Source organism: Filicampus tigris, chromosome 10, assembly GCF_054856515.1.
Source record: "Filicampus tigris isolate MCC_2025a chromosome 10, RoL_Ftig_1.0, whole genome shotgun sequence".
Classification (NCBI taxonomy): Eukaryota; Metazoa; Chordata; class Actinopteri; order Syngnathiformes; family Syngnathidae; genus Filicampus; species Filicampus tigris.
Window position 1 is genome coordinate 2,830,001 of NC_141226.1, and position 14,102 is coordinate 2,844,102.

At 38.5% G+C, this 14,102-nt stretch overlaps 1 protein-coding gene across 2 annotated transcripts in view; it reads right to left on the reverse strand.

The window, feature by feature from the left end:
* LOC147140394 (epidermal retinol dehydrogenase 2-like) overlaps positions 1 to 11,016 on the reverse strand; it is a 58,276-nt gene extending 47,260 nt beyond the window's left edge. Inside the window, exons 1-4 of one of the 2 annotated variants that reach the window (XM_086043102.1) lie at positions 10,772 to 11,014; positions 9,953 to 10,309; positions 2,423 to 2,554; positions 2,150 to 2,249 (exon numbers count right to left, since the gene is read on the reverse strand). In XM_086043102.1, coding sequence (XP_085899228.1) covers positions 2,150 to 2,249; positions 2,423 to 2,554; positions 9,953 to 10,273 — 553 coding nt within the window. In that variant the 5' untranslated portion in view covers positions 10,274 to 10,309; positions 10,772 to 11,014. Of the gene's footprint in view, positions 1 to 2,149; positions 2,250 to 2,422; positions 2,555 to 9,952; positions 10,310 to 10,771 lie in introns of both variants that reach the window. The other variant, XM_086043101.1, reaches the window with a different exon arrangement.
* Positions 11,017 to 14,102: the final 3,086 nt, after the last annotated feature.

Consider the following 14,102-nt stretch of genomic DNA (forward strand, 5'->3'; position numbering starts at 1 on the left):
TAATAATCCTCAAGAAGGCTTTTCAGGAAATAGGACATTTTTGAAAATTCATACCTTAAAAAATCTTCAGTATTCCAAATCTTTGGTGGTAAATAGTAGACTACCTTAAGATCTCAGATTTTAAAAGCAGGCCAAAATGGTGGTAATTTCCTAACTCAGTGTAGATTTGGTTAAATGTTTAGCACACATAGGCCACAGTACCTTGTCGTGTTCTATGGCTAAAATAATTTAAAAAATAAAATAGTTTTTTTTTTTTTTTTTTAAATTAACTAGTGCTTTACTCATCAAGATGGTGATCCTTGACTCACATAATTAAACATAAAAGTTCCTACACTCACCTTTTGTAAAAATTGATCTGAAATAGAAGGGGGGGGACACCCCCTATGTCTGACTGAGCCAGCCAAAGTGTGATCATTTGCATCTCGTGCATTGGTGATGAAAGCAGTTCTAACCAGCAGAACTCATGTGACTTGCAAACATGTGACCATTAACATACTAAACACCGAGGCTCCTTACCCCTGGTCGGTTATGATTGACCGGATTGGTGGGGTGACGAGTGGACAGTGCGAATGCGGGACAACATCGCGTCTGCTCGTGTCTTTGGCGGAGAGCAATGTTCGTGTGTGACGATTACACGGCATCACGTGTGCTCACATTAGATTTCAGTCTTTTTCTTTTTTGGTGGTACTTTTCTTTCCCGCTTTGTCAACCATTTAAACAACCAAATAAACTCTTCAATTTCTTTATATGAGGAGAGTATGGTATGTGCTGCACACATTTGCTGTGCGCGGAGAGGATGAAAGCAGTGCGTAATTGCTTAAAGGGAACAAAGTTTAGGGGCAAGTACTTTTTCACATAGGGCCAGCTTTGAAAATTGTTTTTCCTTAATAAATGAAATCACCATTTAAAAAACGCATTTTGTTTTACTTGGGTTATCCTTATCTGATATTTACATTTGCTTAATGATGATCTTAAACAAGTTTAAGTGGGGGAATTGTTTAAAAAAATAAATAAGATTTTGAGAAGGCAAATACTTTTTCTTGGCACTTGATAAATACTGTTACAAATCCTTGAAAAGCACAATTTCAACACACAAAAGTTATTATCATTATTTTAACAGTACATGGAGTCTTAAACTACATCCACGGCCAGATTTACAAAGAGGCTTAAACCAGAATGGCCATTGAGAAAAAACAAAAAAAATTTGATTTTAAATGTTCACTGGAAAGAAAAAAAACTAAATTCCAATAACAGACAGACAGGTGTGGCAAGTTCAGAAGACCAACGATTTGTTGATTTAAACAGACAAACTGCATCACCATTGCTTGATGCCAAAAGTTGTTTGATGAGCAACCACAGTTACCACCACTAAGTTTTAACACAGACATCTGTGTTCTGGCAAAGTAATGCAGCAGCACCTCACACCGACCCAATAATCAACTCTTGGCTCACAGTAGACCAAACCTCATGTCGACGTCCTCTTCCAACTGCAGTATTAAGAAAATACATTCAGGCAAGATAAAAATTAACATTTACCAATAAAATCAGCATTTTTAAAGTTATTGACTGTGCTTGGCTAATTTGAAACCAATAAGTATGACAGCTGAACATTTTCGTATCCATCTGTTTACTAAAGTTGAGTTTATCATTACACGAGGAGTCTATTGAAATAATTTGAAAATCCTTTTACATATCGATCAAAGGGTAGAATGGTTAAGTCATATCTATCTGCCAAAGCATTGGGAGATAAACTTGGGAGCAAAGTGCAAGCAAGAGATTGTGTTGGCAGTGACATGACATGTGAGCATAGGTACAACTATCAAAGGCAGAGGAAGGACTCAGAAATAAGATACATTATGTCACCTACTTCAGTATGCATATCCATTAATAATAGGTACGTTTCATCAAGTGTATCCAGAACAAAGTCTGTTAGAACCAAAACATCTTCCGCTATGTTCCTTCATAGTTCGTGATAAATCAGAATATACTGCAGTTTAAGTACAAAATCAGATTTGATCACCTCTGTAGGAACGGAACTCTGTCAGAAACCAAGAAGCCTCTGAACTGTTATACTGAAATATTAATATACAAGTACATCCCGTGTTGGATTAAATAGACATAATTCAATAGCAAAGGAATCATACCATACCTGCCAATCCATTGACTCCTATGAGTCCTGCAGAGCTGGCAATGCTGACCAGATGGCCATGATTATTTGCGATCATGGCAGGAAGGAAGGCCTTATAGGTCTGTTTGGGGAAATAGACAAAAACTACAAACTATCAATCACCGTTTTACAGTATGTACAATTTCGTTCCATATACTGTAGATCATGCGTGCCCCATGTAAACCACTGGCCAAAGCATAAACTAGAATCATTCTGTATCTAAAATGTAAATGTAAAGTAAAATTCAAGACTGACCCAGAAGTGTGCCATGATGTTGACTTCCATTGTCTTTTCGATTAGAGAATCGGGAGCATCCATGAACCTTTTTCCAGTCACAATGCCAGCATTATTTACTAGAATGCTGACATCACCCACCTCCCGCTTTACCTGCAAGGGGGTCCAACAATGAGTACATGCTGCATAGCATTAAGATGATGACATGTATTCCCACTATCCTCGCAAGGACTAATCAATTATAAATTAAATGTAACACATTTAACAACATCTTTGGCTCTATTTTTAAAAATCTCTATTTAAAAAAAAAAAAAATAGATGGAATGAGCACTTCAAACTCCTCTAGAATTCTCCATAACAAATAAATGCAAGGAAAAAAACAATTGATGTCAAAAGCACATGACCTATTCTACTGCCCACACTGCTCCTCTCACCAATCATCTCCTCCATTTGCGCTATTTCAGTAGAGTTTTTAGTACAAGCGATGCCGGTTTGAAATGTCACGGTATTTTTATTTTTTATTTTTTATTTTTTTTTTTTAATGTGTCCACTTGGAGAACACCTTGTAATTTCCGCCCGTGCGATCTTAGTGGTGGATATTTTTAACTGAAACGTGTCAGCCAATCGGAGAAGGTCTTACACGAATATTAAAATAAATTGAGAGTAAATTGAAAATGTAGTGCTGACTGCTGACTAACTCTTCCTTAGTGTCCTATAGCAGAGGCCACAAACTGGTGGACCGTAGTCCAGGCCCGAACGCAGAAGCTCTTCCATTTGGGCCCAGACCTACAGTCAATGAAAGACTCACACATTCCAAACCTGACCGCGCAGTTATTTTAAGCGCCACGCCACAGCTATTGTAGACTTTACTGTAGGGCTGCCAAGATTAGTCGACTAGTCAAGATGATGGTGACGATCAAAATCATTGACTATTCATTTATTTATGTATTTATTTGGGGCTTTGTTTTTCTGTTGGAACTGTCTCTTCTCACGCTGGCTGTATGCGTTGTCTGTGACACACATATCCAGTAGTGGGAATCCGGGTCATCCGTGATGTAAACAGAAGAATTATGGGTAATGGAGTGTCATGGCTAACCCGTGTTTGCAACAAAGTCCTTAAGTTCAGACACATTTCACCACAAATACTTAAGTTGATGTAAGGCCTTAGTGAACTCAAGTTTATTGCAACCAAAACACAGTTTTTTGTATGACATGGAACAGGAGCAGCACTCGCTCCACTCTGTCCATTCCCAGTCACTCGCGAACACGCGCAGTGTTGCATTTCCGAACTCGGACATAGCAGCACTCAACGTAACAAAACATGACATATTTGACACAAGGCCTCAACAGCAACACATATTCATGTTCGTACATTTACAACTAAAAAATTGAAGGCCACAGTATCGGCCTCAATTTAAGTTGCTCCACCATTTATAAACATGTGAGGATTGCTGGTACCAGCTGTAAAGTTTAATGGCAGTTGAATGTCTTATCATCGTAATTCTCATTATTATTAATTTGTGCATACCTGCTTGTGATTAATCGACTAGCAAAATACCGTATTTTCCGGACTATAAGCCGCACCTACTCCATTAAAAAATAATAATAATAATAATGAAAAAAAAAACACGTATAAGCGCAACTCTATATAAGCCGCACCTATCTAGGTTGAAAAATTACATATTGACTGCATTTACGATTTTGAACTGTAAATGTACACTGTTGTACTTTAAGAGATTCTTTCCTAACAGTGCCCTTTAACACGGCAGCAACTTTGCTGATTAAAATGGAACAGAACCAAGAGTAAATAAAGTACTGTACTTATCTTTATTTCACTGCCACTCCAGTTTGTCAGCTAACTTCCGCATGCCAATTAAGTCATAACCTAGTGCATAGCACCCTCGCTTGTTGAATTCCTCCACCTGCAGTCACATCCTGTTAATGGCAATTGTATTGTAATGTAATTCCGGTTAGTGCGCCCTTAGAGGTAGAAGAAAAATCCATTCCGGTTAGTGCGCCCCTAGCGGTGGAAGTAAAATCCACAAAATAGCTGCACCTTTACATAAGCAATCCTATTTTATGGTAGTGGTTTACAGTGATCCCTCATCACGGTTAATGGGGGGGACAGAACCCGCCGCAATAAGTGAAACCCGCAAAGTAGAGTCGGACTTATGATTATTAATTTATATATTTATTGTACAGTTTCATTTTGGGGGATTTGCACCTCTGTTACGCTGTTGCGAACCCCAACATGGTTGCCACACTTCAAAATACTTGTTAAACAATCAATTTAACTATATTGATGCTAAATGAAGAATATAAATACCAAGCTTGCAAGCTGTGATCAGAATTTAGCTTCGACCAACCGCGGCAGCTGACGAGCACGACGGAATGTTCGCTAAAAACTACGTTAAAGTTTTAATTTTTATCATAAAATTGACTTAGCTTAACTAGAATGCCATAGTGTAATTTATCCAATCCTGCACTTTAAAACGCTTGTCGCCGTTGTGAAAAGCTAAAGTAAAAGCGGCCACTTCTTCTTCTTCCCTCATTCTTCTTCGCCTGCTTTTTCTTCTTCTTCTCCTCCTACTTCATTTAAAAAACAAAGAAGAAGCATGGCCGCCGGGGATCATGTTTTAACTTTATCTTTGCACAACAACATCAATAAAGTCCTTTGGATAAAATGCAACGCCGGATTTTAGTTAATTTAAGCTGTTTTAAGACAACCTAAGACAAAAATAAACACTTTCACACTTTATTTGGCGATGTCTTAAGTCGTCCGTGCCGCTGGTTGGTCGGGAGCGCGCTGCACTGCGCTGCGCTAACGAATTATAAACACAGCAGTTGTACTGTACTATCTGATTTTTACAAAACTTTATTAGAGGAAACGCGTCATTACAAATATGGAGGAGAAAGTATCCGGCTTGACTCTGGCTAAATCAACGGCACATTTTTTATAGTGGATGAGACTAAGCGAGAGGCTGCGATGACGCGCACCGAGTCAGCACACGTACAGTACAGTGTGTGGAAAAAGTAAATCCACTTGTGCTCTCGTTGGTCGATCTCGCGCTGGGAACCAGTCACCGCCTTTTATGAGTGCCTGCGGGTATGTACAAAGCCTCCGAGTCAACTCACTCTACTCGCTTCTGAAAAACCGGCAATGCACTGAGGGCGCGAAAGTTGAAGCGTGAAGTAGCGAGGTATCGCTGTAGTTGATGGCGAAACTTGCAGACCAATTACATTTGAGTTAAGCCATCTCTGGCAATCAAATCTGCATTTCAGACGGTAAAGTCCCTATCCCACGGCGGGGCGAACGTTTGTGAAGGTCGCAAATGTGTCCTCGTCAGGGTTACTCAGCGTTCGTTCAAGGTCGCAAACGTTCAACAAACGTCCTCCAGACAATCGCTTGTACTTGACATGACTCACCATCTCCCCATCGTACATTTAACGCATCTCCACACAATGTTCGTTTTCAACAAACGTAGCCACTCAAATCTAATGTGAGATAATAGGGAGAAAAAAAAAAAGTCATTACGTAGTTTAGCAAATCGTAAGTCAAGTCATAGAATCTAGCTCAGTCACAATATATGTTTGAGTGATAAAATATTTCAAAAATTAAATGATCACAGAAAAAAATTTACATCTATAAAAATCAAACTTAAGAGTATGAAATTAATGGAAACATTAAGAAGAATGCAGCTTTTCCGTTGTTTTAAGGTTTGCACGAGTGTTTACAGCTACAAATGTATATATAATGTAACGGATCCCCCTTCACAATTTTAAGGGTTTTGATTGCTTGCCATTAGTAACTACAGAGGCGGTGGGTGGCATACAGTATATAGGTGTTTAACCCACAAAATAAAGTTAGAGCCAAAACCAAATTTCTTGAGGCACAGGAATAAGTATTCCCATTCCACCCTTTCAAAAGCTTTCTCCGCATCCAACGTAATGACCTGGAGAGCTTGTTTTACTTAACTTGTTTTGAATCAAGCTGTTGCTTTAATGGGTTGAAATGAATGTGCTCTCAAAATTTCTTAACTTGTTTCAGTGTATCTCCATTTACCTTCCTAAATCGTTGATGTACCTCATTTACATGCGATGGGAAAAGACCTAGAATACGTTTGGATCTCCTACAGAAGCCTAGACTAAAAGACGGCTTGGCACTTCCAAATTTTTGTCACTATCACTGCGCCACAAACGTTCAGAAAATGTTATTCTAGCTTCGCACTTCTGACTCAGACTGGTGTCATCTTGAAGCCACATCACTATCTCTACATCACTTCACACCCTCGTGATGTCCAGTCTCCCCCTTTTCTGTTTCCAAGTACCGTATTTTCCGAACTATTAGTCACACTTCTTTTCATAGTTTGGCCGGGGGTGCGACTTATACTCTGGAGCGACTTATGTGTGAAATTATTAACACATTACTGTCATGGATTGTTAGTGCTGACTTGTGACTTATGTTTTGCCTCGATCTGCTAAAGCACCTGCAGAGGGAGACAAAACATCATAAATACAAGTCAGCACTAACAAGCCATGACAATTACTTCTATATCATTTCACATGTTATTGTTACCAATATAAAGAAACATAAGATACATCCTAAAAGCTATTAAAATGCATGAATAATTTAAACAGTTAAAGTCTAATGTTGTGTTAAACTAACAGGACTTGCTAGTCGAGGAAGCCAGCTTATCCAAACAGATAAACATTCACAAACAAACTCCACTGACTCCAGGTGTGCAGCGAAGTTGCCTGTTTATATTGTGAAACTGCACAAGAAACAGAAAATACTATCAATCTTTGCATTAATTACACATGTATTTTCATAGACATGAACAAGATGAGCCTATGCTAACGATTAGTGATCACGATTAGTATGTTGAGTCAACAACCTACAATCATCCACAATTCAGCTCATATATAAATGTTGCATGGTCATTACCGGTACACACAATTGTCTAAGTTACTTACAGACGATGGTTGAATAAGAACGAACCACAAACAGGCAGTTGCCTGCCTCTGGCTGGGGTACTACATCATGCAGCCACACACGTAAGGAGGAGCACACTCAGCAGAGAGGAGAGGAAGACATAATTACGACCGAATACATAAATACTTTTGGAGACTTGGAAACATTCTACATGGTCGGGGATGAATAAAATACTTATTTAAGCGATCTACAATCGTTTTGATGAGTTTAAAGTGATCTTACCGTAACTTTCTTGTATGCTACATGTAGCATCGTAGCTCGGTGGAAATGATGTGTACTAAGCGCACCATTTCCTCCCAAAACGCGACTTATACTCCAGTGTGACTTATATGTTTTTTTCCCTCTTTATTATGCATTTTGTGGCTGGTGTGACTTGCAGTCCGGAGCGACTTATAGTTCGGAAAATACGGTACATATACCCTTAAAATATGGGCTCAATTTAGACAGGATTTTGCACTCAAGAATCTTCTCCACATTGAGCTTATACTCAATAAACATCTCTTCCCCCTTGCTATATCAGACTGGATTTTCTCAGAGGAATTTCTAGTTTATGGCTTGGTACATAAATAATACACTGGCAACCTTTGAAGGCTTATCACTCAAATTTAGTCTCCGTAGATCTAACTTGTTCCACTACTTCTATACCCGCCACTTCCTTCAGTATAATGACCCCAATTTACCACATACATTTTCAATGTCCAAACTATTGGAAAGCTCGCTGGACCCAATGAAAATAATTTCTTCAAATCTGTTCAAAAGGTTAGAGCGGACTGGAAGAACGAATTGTGAAAGAGTTTGGAGGGAATATGGAACACTGCGGTGCGGTTGGTGAATAGCAGTGCTTAAAGGGACACTTGGATGAGCTTAACATTGGCACTTATATAAAAGGTTTGCATGTAAAAGTGACATCAGTACTAAAATGCTCCCCCCAAAAGACTCTGTAGTGATTTAAGGGCTTTTTTTGTGATTAGATTTACGACAAATTGAACTGCCCCTTTTTGGGGCTGGGCTTGTTATTTTTTCGGTCTCAGATCTACGTCACGAGAGGGAGGCAAGCGTGGTAATATTGCTCGCTTTGTCAGTTTTGTTGTCTAAAACTGTGACCGATCGCCTCCAAAATACAAATGCACATTACTACTCTTCTCCACTTCAACCTGAGAAAGTATAAAAGTGTTCTGCACAATAGTTTGGATTTATTGACAAAACGTGATGTTGTCATGATCACCGCCACAAAACCAAAAATACAGTGGCGATCGCTTCTCCACTTACACAGGCTGAAGCGGACAAGAGCATGAATGCGCACACGAACCCCGACTGGTTATATTTCTGACATTTAGCAGGCAAGCAATCAGGCAAGCATGGATCTTTATCCTCCCACGCTCTCCCTCCCTGGCTAACAGTAGGACAACTGTACAGCTAATAGCAACAACTAGCCGACTCCACAGCCGAGTGTGGCCGCATTGGAACGTAACATTTCAGCTGTTATGTTCCATTGGACGGCATGTTGTCTGTCGAAAAACTGTGGCCAGTCTCAGTAAATATCCCTACTGGTGTTAAATTCCTCGCCAGTACTAACTGTGATCAGCACAGAAGCAGTGTTTTGTTTTTTGTTTTTTTAAGCAAAGAAGCAGTGTGCGCTCTATGTAAATCTATGTAGCTCTGCTCACTTCCAAATTTCCTCATTCTCATATAAGCCACGGAGAGGTTAATCCTTTTGACATGTTGAAGTCGTCATTAGTAAGGATGTCCCCATAAATTTTGGTGCCAATTGATCACAGTTTTTGGACGTTATAAGGAATGAAAGTACAATGATTTCCAATGGAGAGTTTGTAATCGGTTCCTCCAGTGACTCCGACCAAACAAGGATAGAACGGTAGGGGGCGCGGCCATTCTCCTCACGGCTCAGCTTCAGAAAACAGGTCAGCCGTGATTGGTCGTTACATGAGCCCTGAGCTGTTGTGATGTCATTTTCAGTCGACAGAAGTGACAAAATGGCCGCCCCCTGAGATGGCTAAAAACGGGTGGATTAACTTTTATTCCACAAATGCAATATTTATCAGAATACCTTGTTTCAACTAGTGGTCTTGCATAGAACATATTCTTGAAAAAAATATGTTTGGGTTGACTTCCGCTTTAAGACACATGAATCAGTACAGATTATACAGATACATAATGTACATATTATAAATGTTTCACTGTTATTATATTTTATTTTTATTAGTCAAAATGTCTCCTATTACTCATTTAGTTTCATTCTAATCGAAATACAAGGCTCTATGTAAACCCAGCTACTGTGAGCTTTTGAGATTGAGTTATTAATGTATATAGTAAATAAGAAAATGGATTTGGATCATTAAACCCTAACAAATATACACAAGAAAATAAAACAGATGGTTGCAATATTTTGCATTGTACACCATAATTGGACTATTTTCAAAAACCTTAAAAACAATTTTGAAGTAAAATTATAGAACTTGAAACAGAGGGAATGTTTAGTCAGGAATTTCTTGAGGAACCTGAAAACTACTTCCAAAAAAAGGATATGCTGCAATTCTTACCTGGTCCGCCACTCTGTAAACCTCATTTTTGTCACTACAGTCACATAGATAGTAGTGAACTCGAATGGCTCCATTCTGCTTGGCCAATCTGGCAGTTTCCTTCATGCCTTCGTGGTTAATGTCCCACAACACCACAGTAGTACTGTGAGTTGCAAACTCCTGGGCCATAAGACGGCCAATTCCACTGCCCGCCCCAGTGATTAGAACTACTTCACCAGATATGTTCTTCCTCTTCTTGGGTATAAAGCAGTGAATGAAGGATTCCACATTGTACCAGATGGACAACAGGATGACTTGTATAGTTTCCAGGAAAAAATTCATTGTCAAGTGCTGCACCGGTCTAAAAAATAAATACACCTAAGATGAAAAGAATGAGAGAATAATAATAATAATGATGACATTATGTTGCGTCGCAAAATGGCAAGTTTTTTTATTGTAGTTTTGAAGGCATTTTAACCTTTAAGGCTGCTAACAGAATGAATTATCAAAGCAATAAAATAATGTTCAAACTCTGCTTACAACTTAATAAATCATAATGAAGAAGGGAGCATCAGCGAAAAAATAACGGATAAATGGCGGAGGTGCTATTTTAAAACAAAGCAACTCCTTTACCAGTTGCCACGAGAAACAGCGATATGACTCATCTTAATTGATACTACGTTAGCACTACTGCGTCCACATTACACGAACATCCTTGTCAGAGCTATTTTTTGTTCCATTCGTAATGTTAGGTCACACGCATTGCACATAAATCTGATGCCCCACTCATTGAAAACGCAATATAGTGACTATCAAGTAGGTGGAAGTCTGTTAACGTACCGTGGAGGTTTAAACAGTAGGTACAGGGATATGGCTGCAAACTTCTGGTCGGGATCATTGACCCACACGCTGTTGTTGGTTTATGTAGCTTCAGGGAGCGTAAAAAGCCAAACTTCGGATGTTACGTCATACAAAGTGCAGGACACGGAACACATCTGGGAGGTATCTAAAAAAATGTGTCGAGTCTTGTAATTACTAGAGTCATTTGTATTGTCGTTTTGATATTGTCAAGAGTCTTTTTGATATTGAAACAATAAAGAATTTTTTAAGTGGTTAAAAAATGGGGGGGGGCGGTTGCCAGATGTGTCACGTGACATGTTACGACCTTTTTCAAAAGCCTGTCGCTGTGCGAAAACAGTCAGAAATATGAACTTTAAACGTCTTCTTCAATCCATTGAAAGCACACAAATGGTTATTTGCTCATTTCTTTGATGTCTAACGAGTCATGTTTCGGCATAATACTACAAGTCCCACAATGCAGTTCGAAAACTGGGACGGAGCTGTCCCTCACCCCTCTGCTCCCAGTGCAGGGTGGGAACCGTAAACCTAGTAATCATTTGCAAAATAGGCCATGATAATATTTCACATATTTAGATAATATATTATTCTTAGTTTTTGTGCCACTTTGAATTCCCTTGAATACACCCGAGAAATGACAGATAAAAATGTGTCTCAATTGCCAGGTGGGTCATTCCAGAATCGGAGGATATTTTACGTCGCACCATTCAAATTTTATTTTATTTATTTTTTATTTTTTTGTTCTTCATTAAACAATGTCAATCTCAATTCACTCACAACATAGAACCACAAAATGATCATAACACACCCATACACTTGAACTGTGTAGTATAACAAAAATAAAAATGAGAGCGAGAAAAAAAATATATATATATATTAAATCTACTCAGAAAATAAACCTATCATATTGTTATGTATTACAAAAGCCTTCTTTGTTCTAATTATATTCAGTACCTTTGCAAAATGTCCCATTTCTTTTACATGAATCAAAAACAAAGGGCGACATTTTAAGAATCTGCACCTATGAATGAACTGTTTCGCCATTATAATCAAAACGTCGTACATGTCCTGTTTCATGTGTTTTTCTGTCCCATATTTAATGTCCTTGTACTCCAGTTGAATAAAATCCTGGTCCTTCTCAGCCATCCAATTGTGAAAATATTCCCAAAAGTTTTTGATATTTTTACAATCAAAAAATAAATATTCCAAAGTCTCTATATCAGAATGACAAAATACACAACCATTTTGTTTCGCATTAAATCTCTGTTTCAAAAAGGCATGACACGGGTAGATATTATTCATCATCTTAAAATGTGTTTCTTTTGCTTTTGGAGATATGGGCAGAGTAAGGTACCGTATTTTCCAGGCTATAAGCCGCACCTTTATATAAGCCACACCTATCTATGTTGAAAACTGTTATATTTACTGCATTTACAGACCGATTGTGAACTGTAAATGTACCTGTGTGTAGAGAAAATAAACGTACTTATCTTCATTTCATTGCCGACTGCCGCTCCAGTTTGTCAGCTAATGTCCACCAGACTCCACCATCTATTGTTCTACTACATTCTACATATGCACCTGTCTTGTTTTGTGCTAATAAAGTCAGTCAATCTAACACACAACGTGCTAAATCAACAATAGCATTTCACATCAAAACAACAGAACAGACGTAACATCAGCCAATCGCATTCATGTGCACTTCACGGACCTCTAGGAAAACATAGAATCAAAGCATTACAGAACCTAATGCAATTACCTAGTCTATGGCGCCCTTGCCTGTTGAACTCCTCCACCTGCAGTGACGTCCAGTTAATGGGAAATGTATTGTATTGAATTGTACTGTCATTCCGGTCAGAGTGCCTCTTGCGGTGGAAGAAAAATCCACGGAATAGCCGCACCGGACTATAAACCACATGGCTCAAAATCTAGGAAAAAGTCGCGGCTGTGTGTATAAATCTGGAGAGTACCTCCATTTTGGTAATCAAAATACGTCCAAAAATAGAAATATCTCTTTGCAACCAGGAATTAAGTATGGATTTGCATTTATCTACAACTGGAGTAACATTCAGTTTTTCTCTGATTTTGTAATCTTTGGCTATAATCACCCCTAAATATTTCACCTCATCTTTTACTGGAATCCCATACAGATTCATTGGACGATAATCATGTATCGACATCAACTCGCATTTTTTCAAATTTAAATATAATCCTGATGCTTTAGAAAACAAACCAATGTTTCTAGTCACCAAAGGGATTTGTTATGCTTCCTTCAGAAATATTGTTGTATCGTCAGCTAATTGAATTATTGTCAAATGATTACCCAATACATTCAAAGGCTCAATTTCAGGGCTATTCTTCAGAAAAATACCTAACAGCTCTCCAACCAAAATAAATAATAAAGGGGAACAAGGACATCCCTGCCTTATCCCCTATTTAACCTCAAATCTTCTTGTTGTTCCTGAAGGAAGAGAAACGGAACTATTATATCATATTGATTACCTTAATAAATCTTTTAACAAATCCATAATATTCGATGGAAATGCTACATCAGATTTGAATCGGACTTGCTTTGGTGGACAGCTGGGGGGGTCTAGTGTCCTCCAGACCTGGTCTGGTATCATGATAGCTAAAGGATATTTTTTAACGATTCTTTTTAAATCAGTTCTGATGACAGTGAAATATGCATATTTCAGGGGACTTTTATTTTGAAATTCCACATCAGATTTGGACGGGACTTGTTTTGGTGACAGCCGGGGTGGTCTAGTGTCAAACAGAACAGGTCTGGTATCATTTTGGTATCATAAAGGATCATTTTTAATTCTTTTTTTAAAATCAGGCCTGATGACAGTGAAATGTGCATATTTCAAGGGCCTTTTATTTTGAAATGCCACATCAGATTTCGATGGAACTGGTTTTGGTGGTCTAGTGTAATTCACGACTGGACTGTTTTTCAATGTCAATTTGATTAGTTTGAATAAAAAATCAAATCAAATTATACTTACAGACATATATCCATATTTCAAATACTCTTCATTGCATCTCAAGATTCAAATTAACCATTCTAAATTCTCTCAAAAGTGGACTAGCTGCGTTATAACAGAGAGCTTATTCAATATATTGGAGTGTCTTCCAAGAACACGCCCTCAGACATAGTATAATTAACACATTTTACTGTAGGCCGCAGCTGATGCCAATACAGTATAACAACCGTTAAATTCAAAAAGTGTCACGGCTCCCTCTCCTTCGTCCTCCGCTGCTCCTCTCTCGCCCGCACCCCCTCCCATATAGCGAACCGCACGATGCATAACAT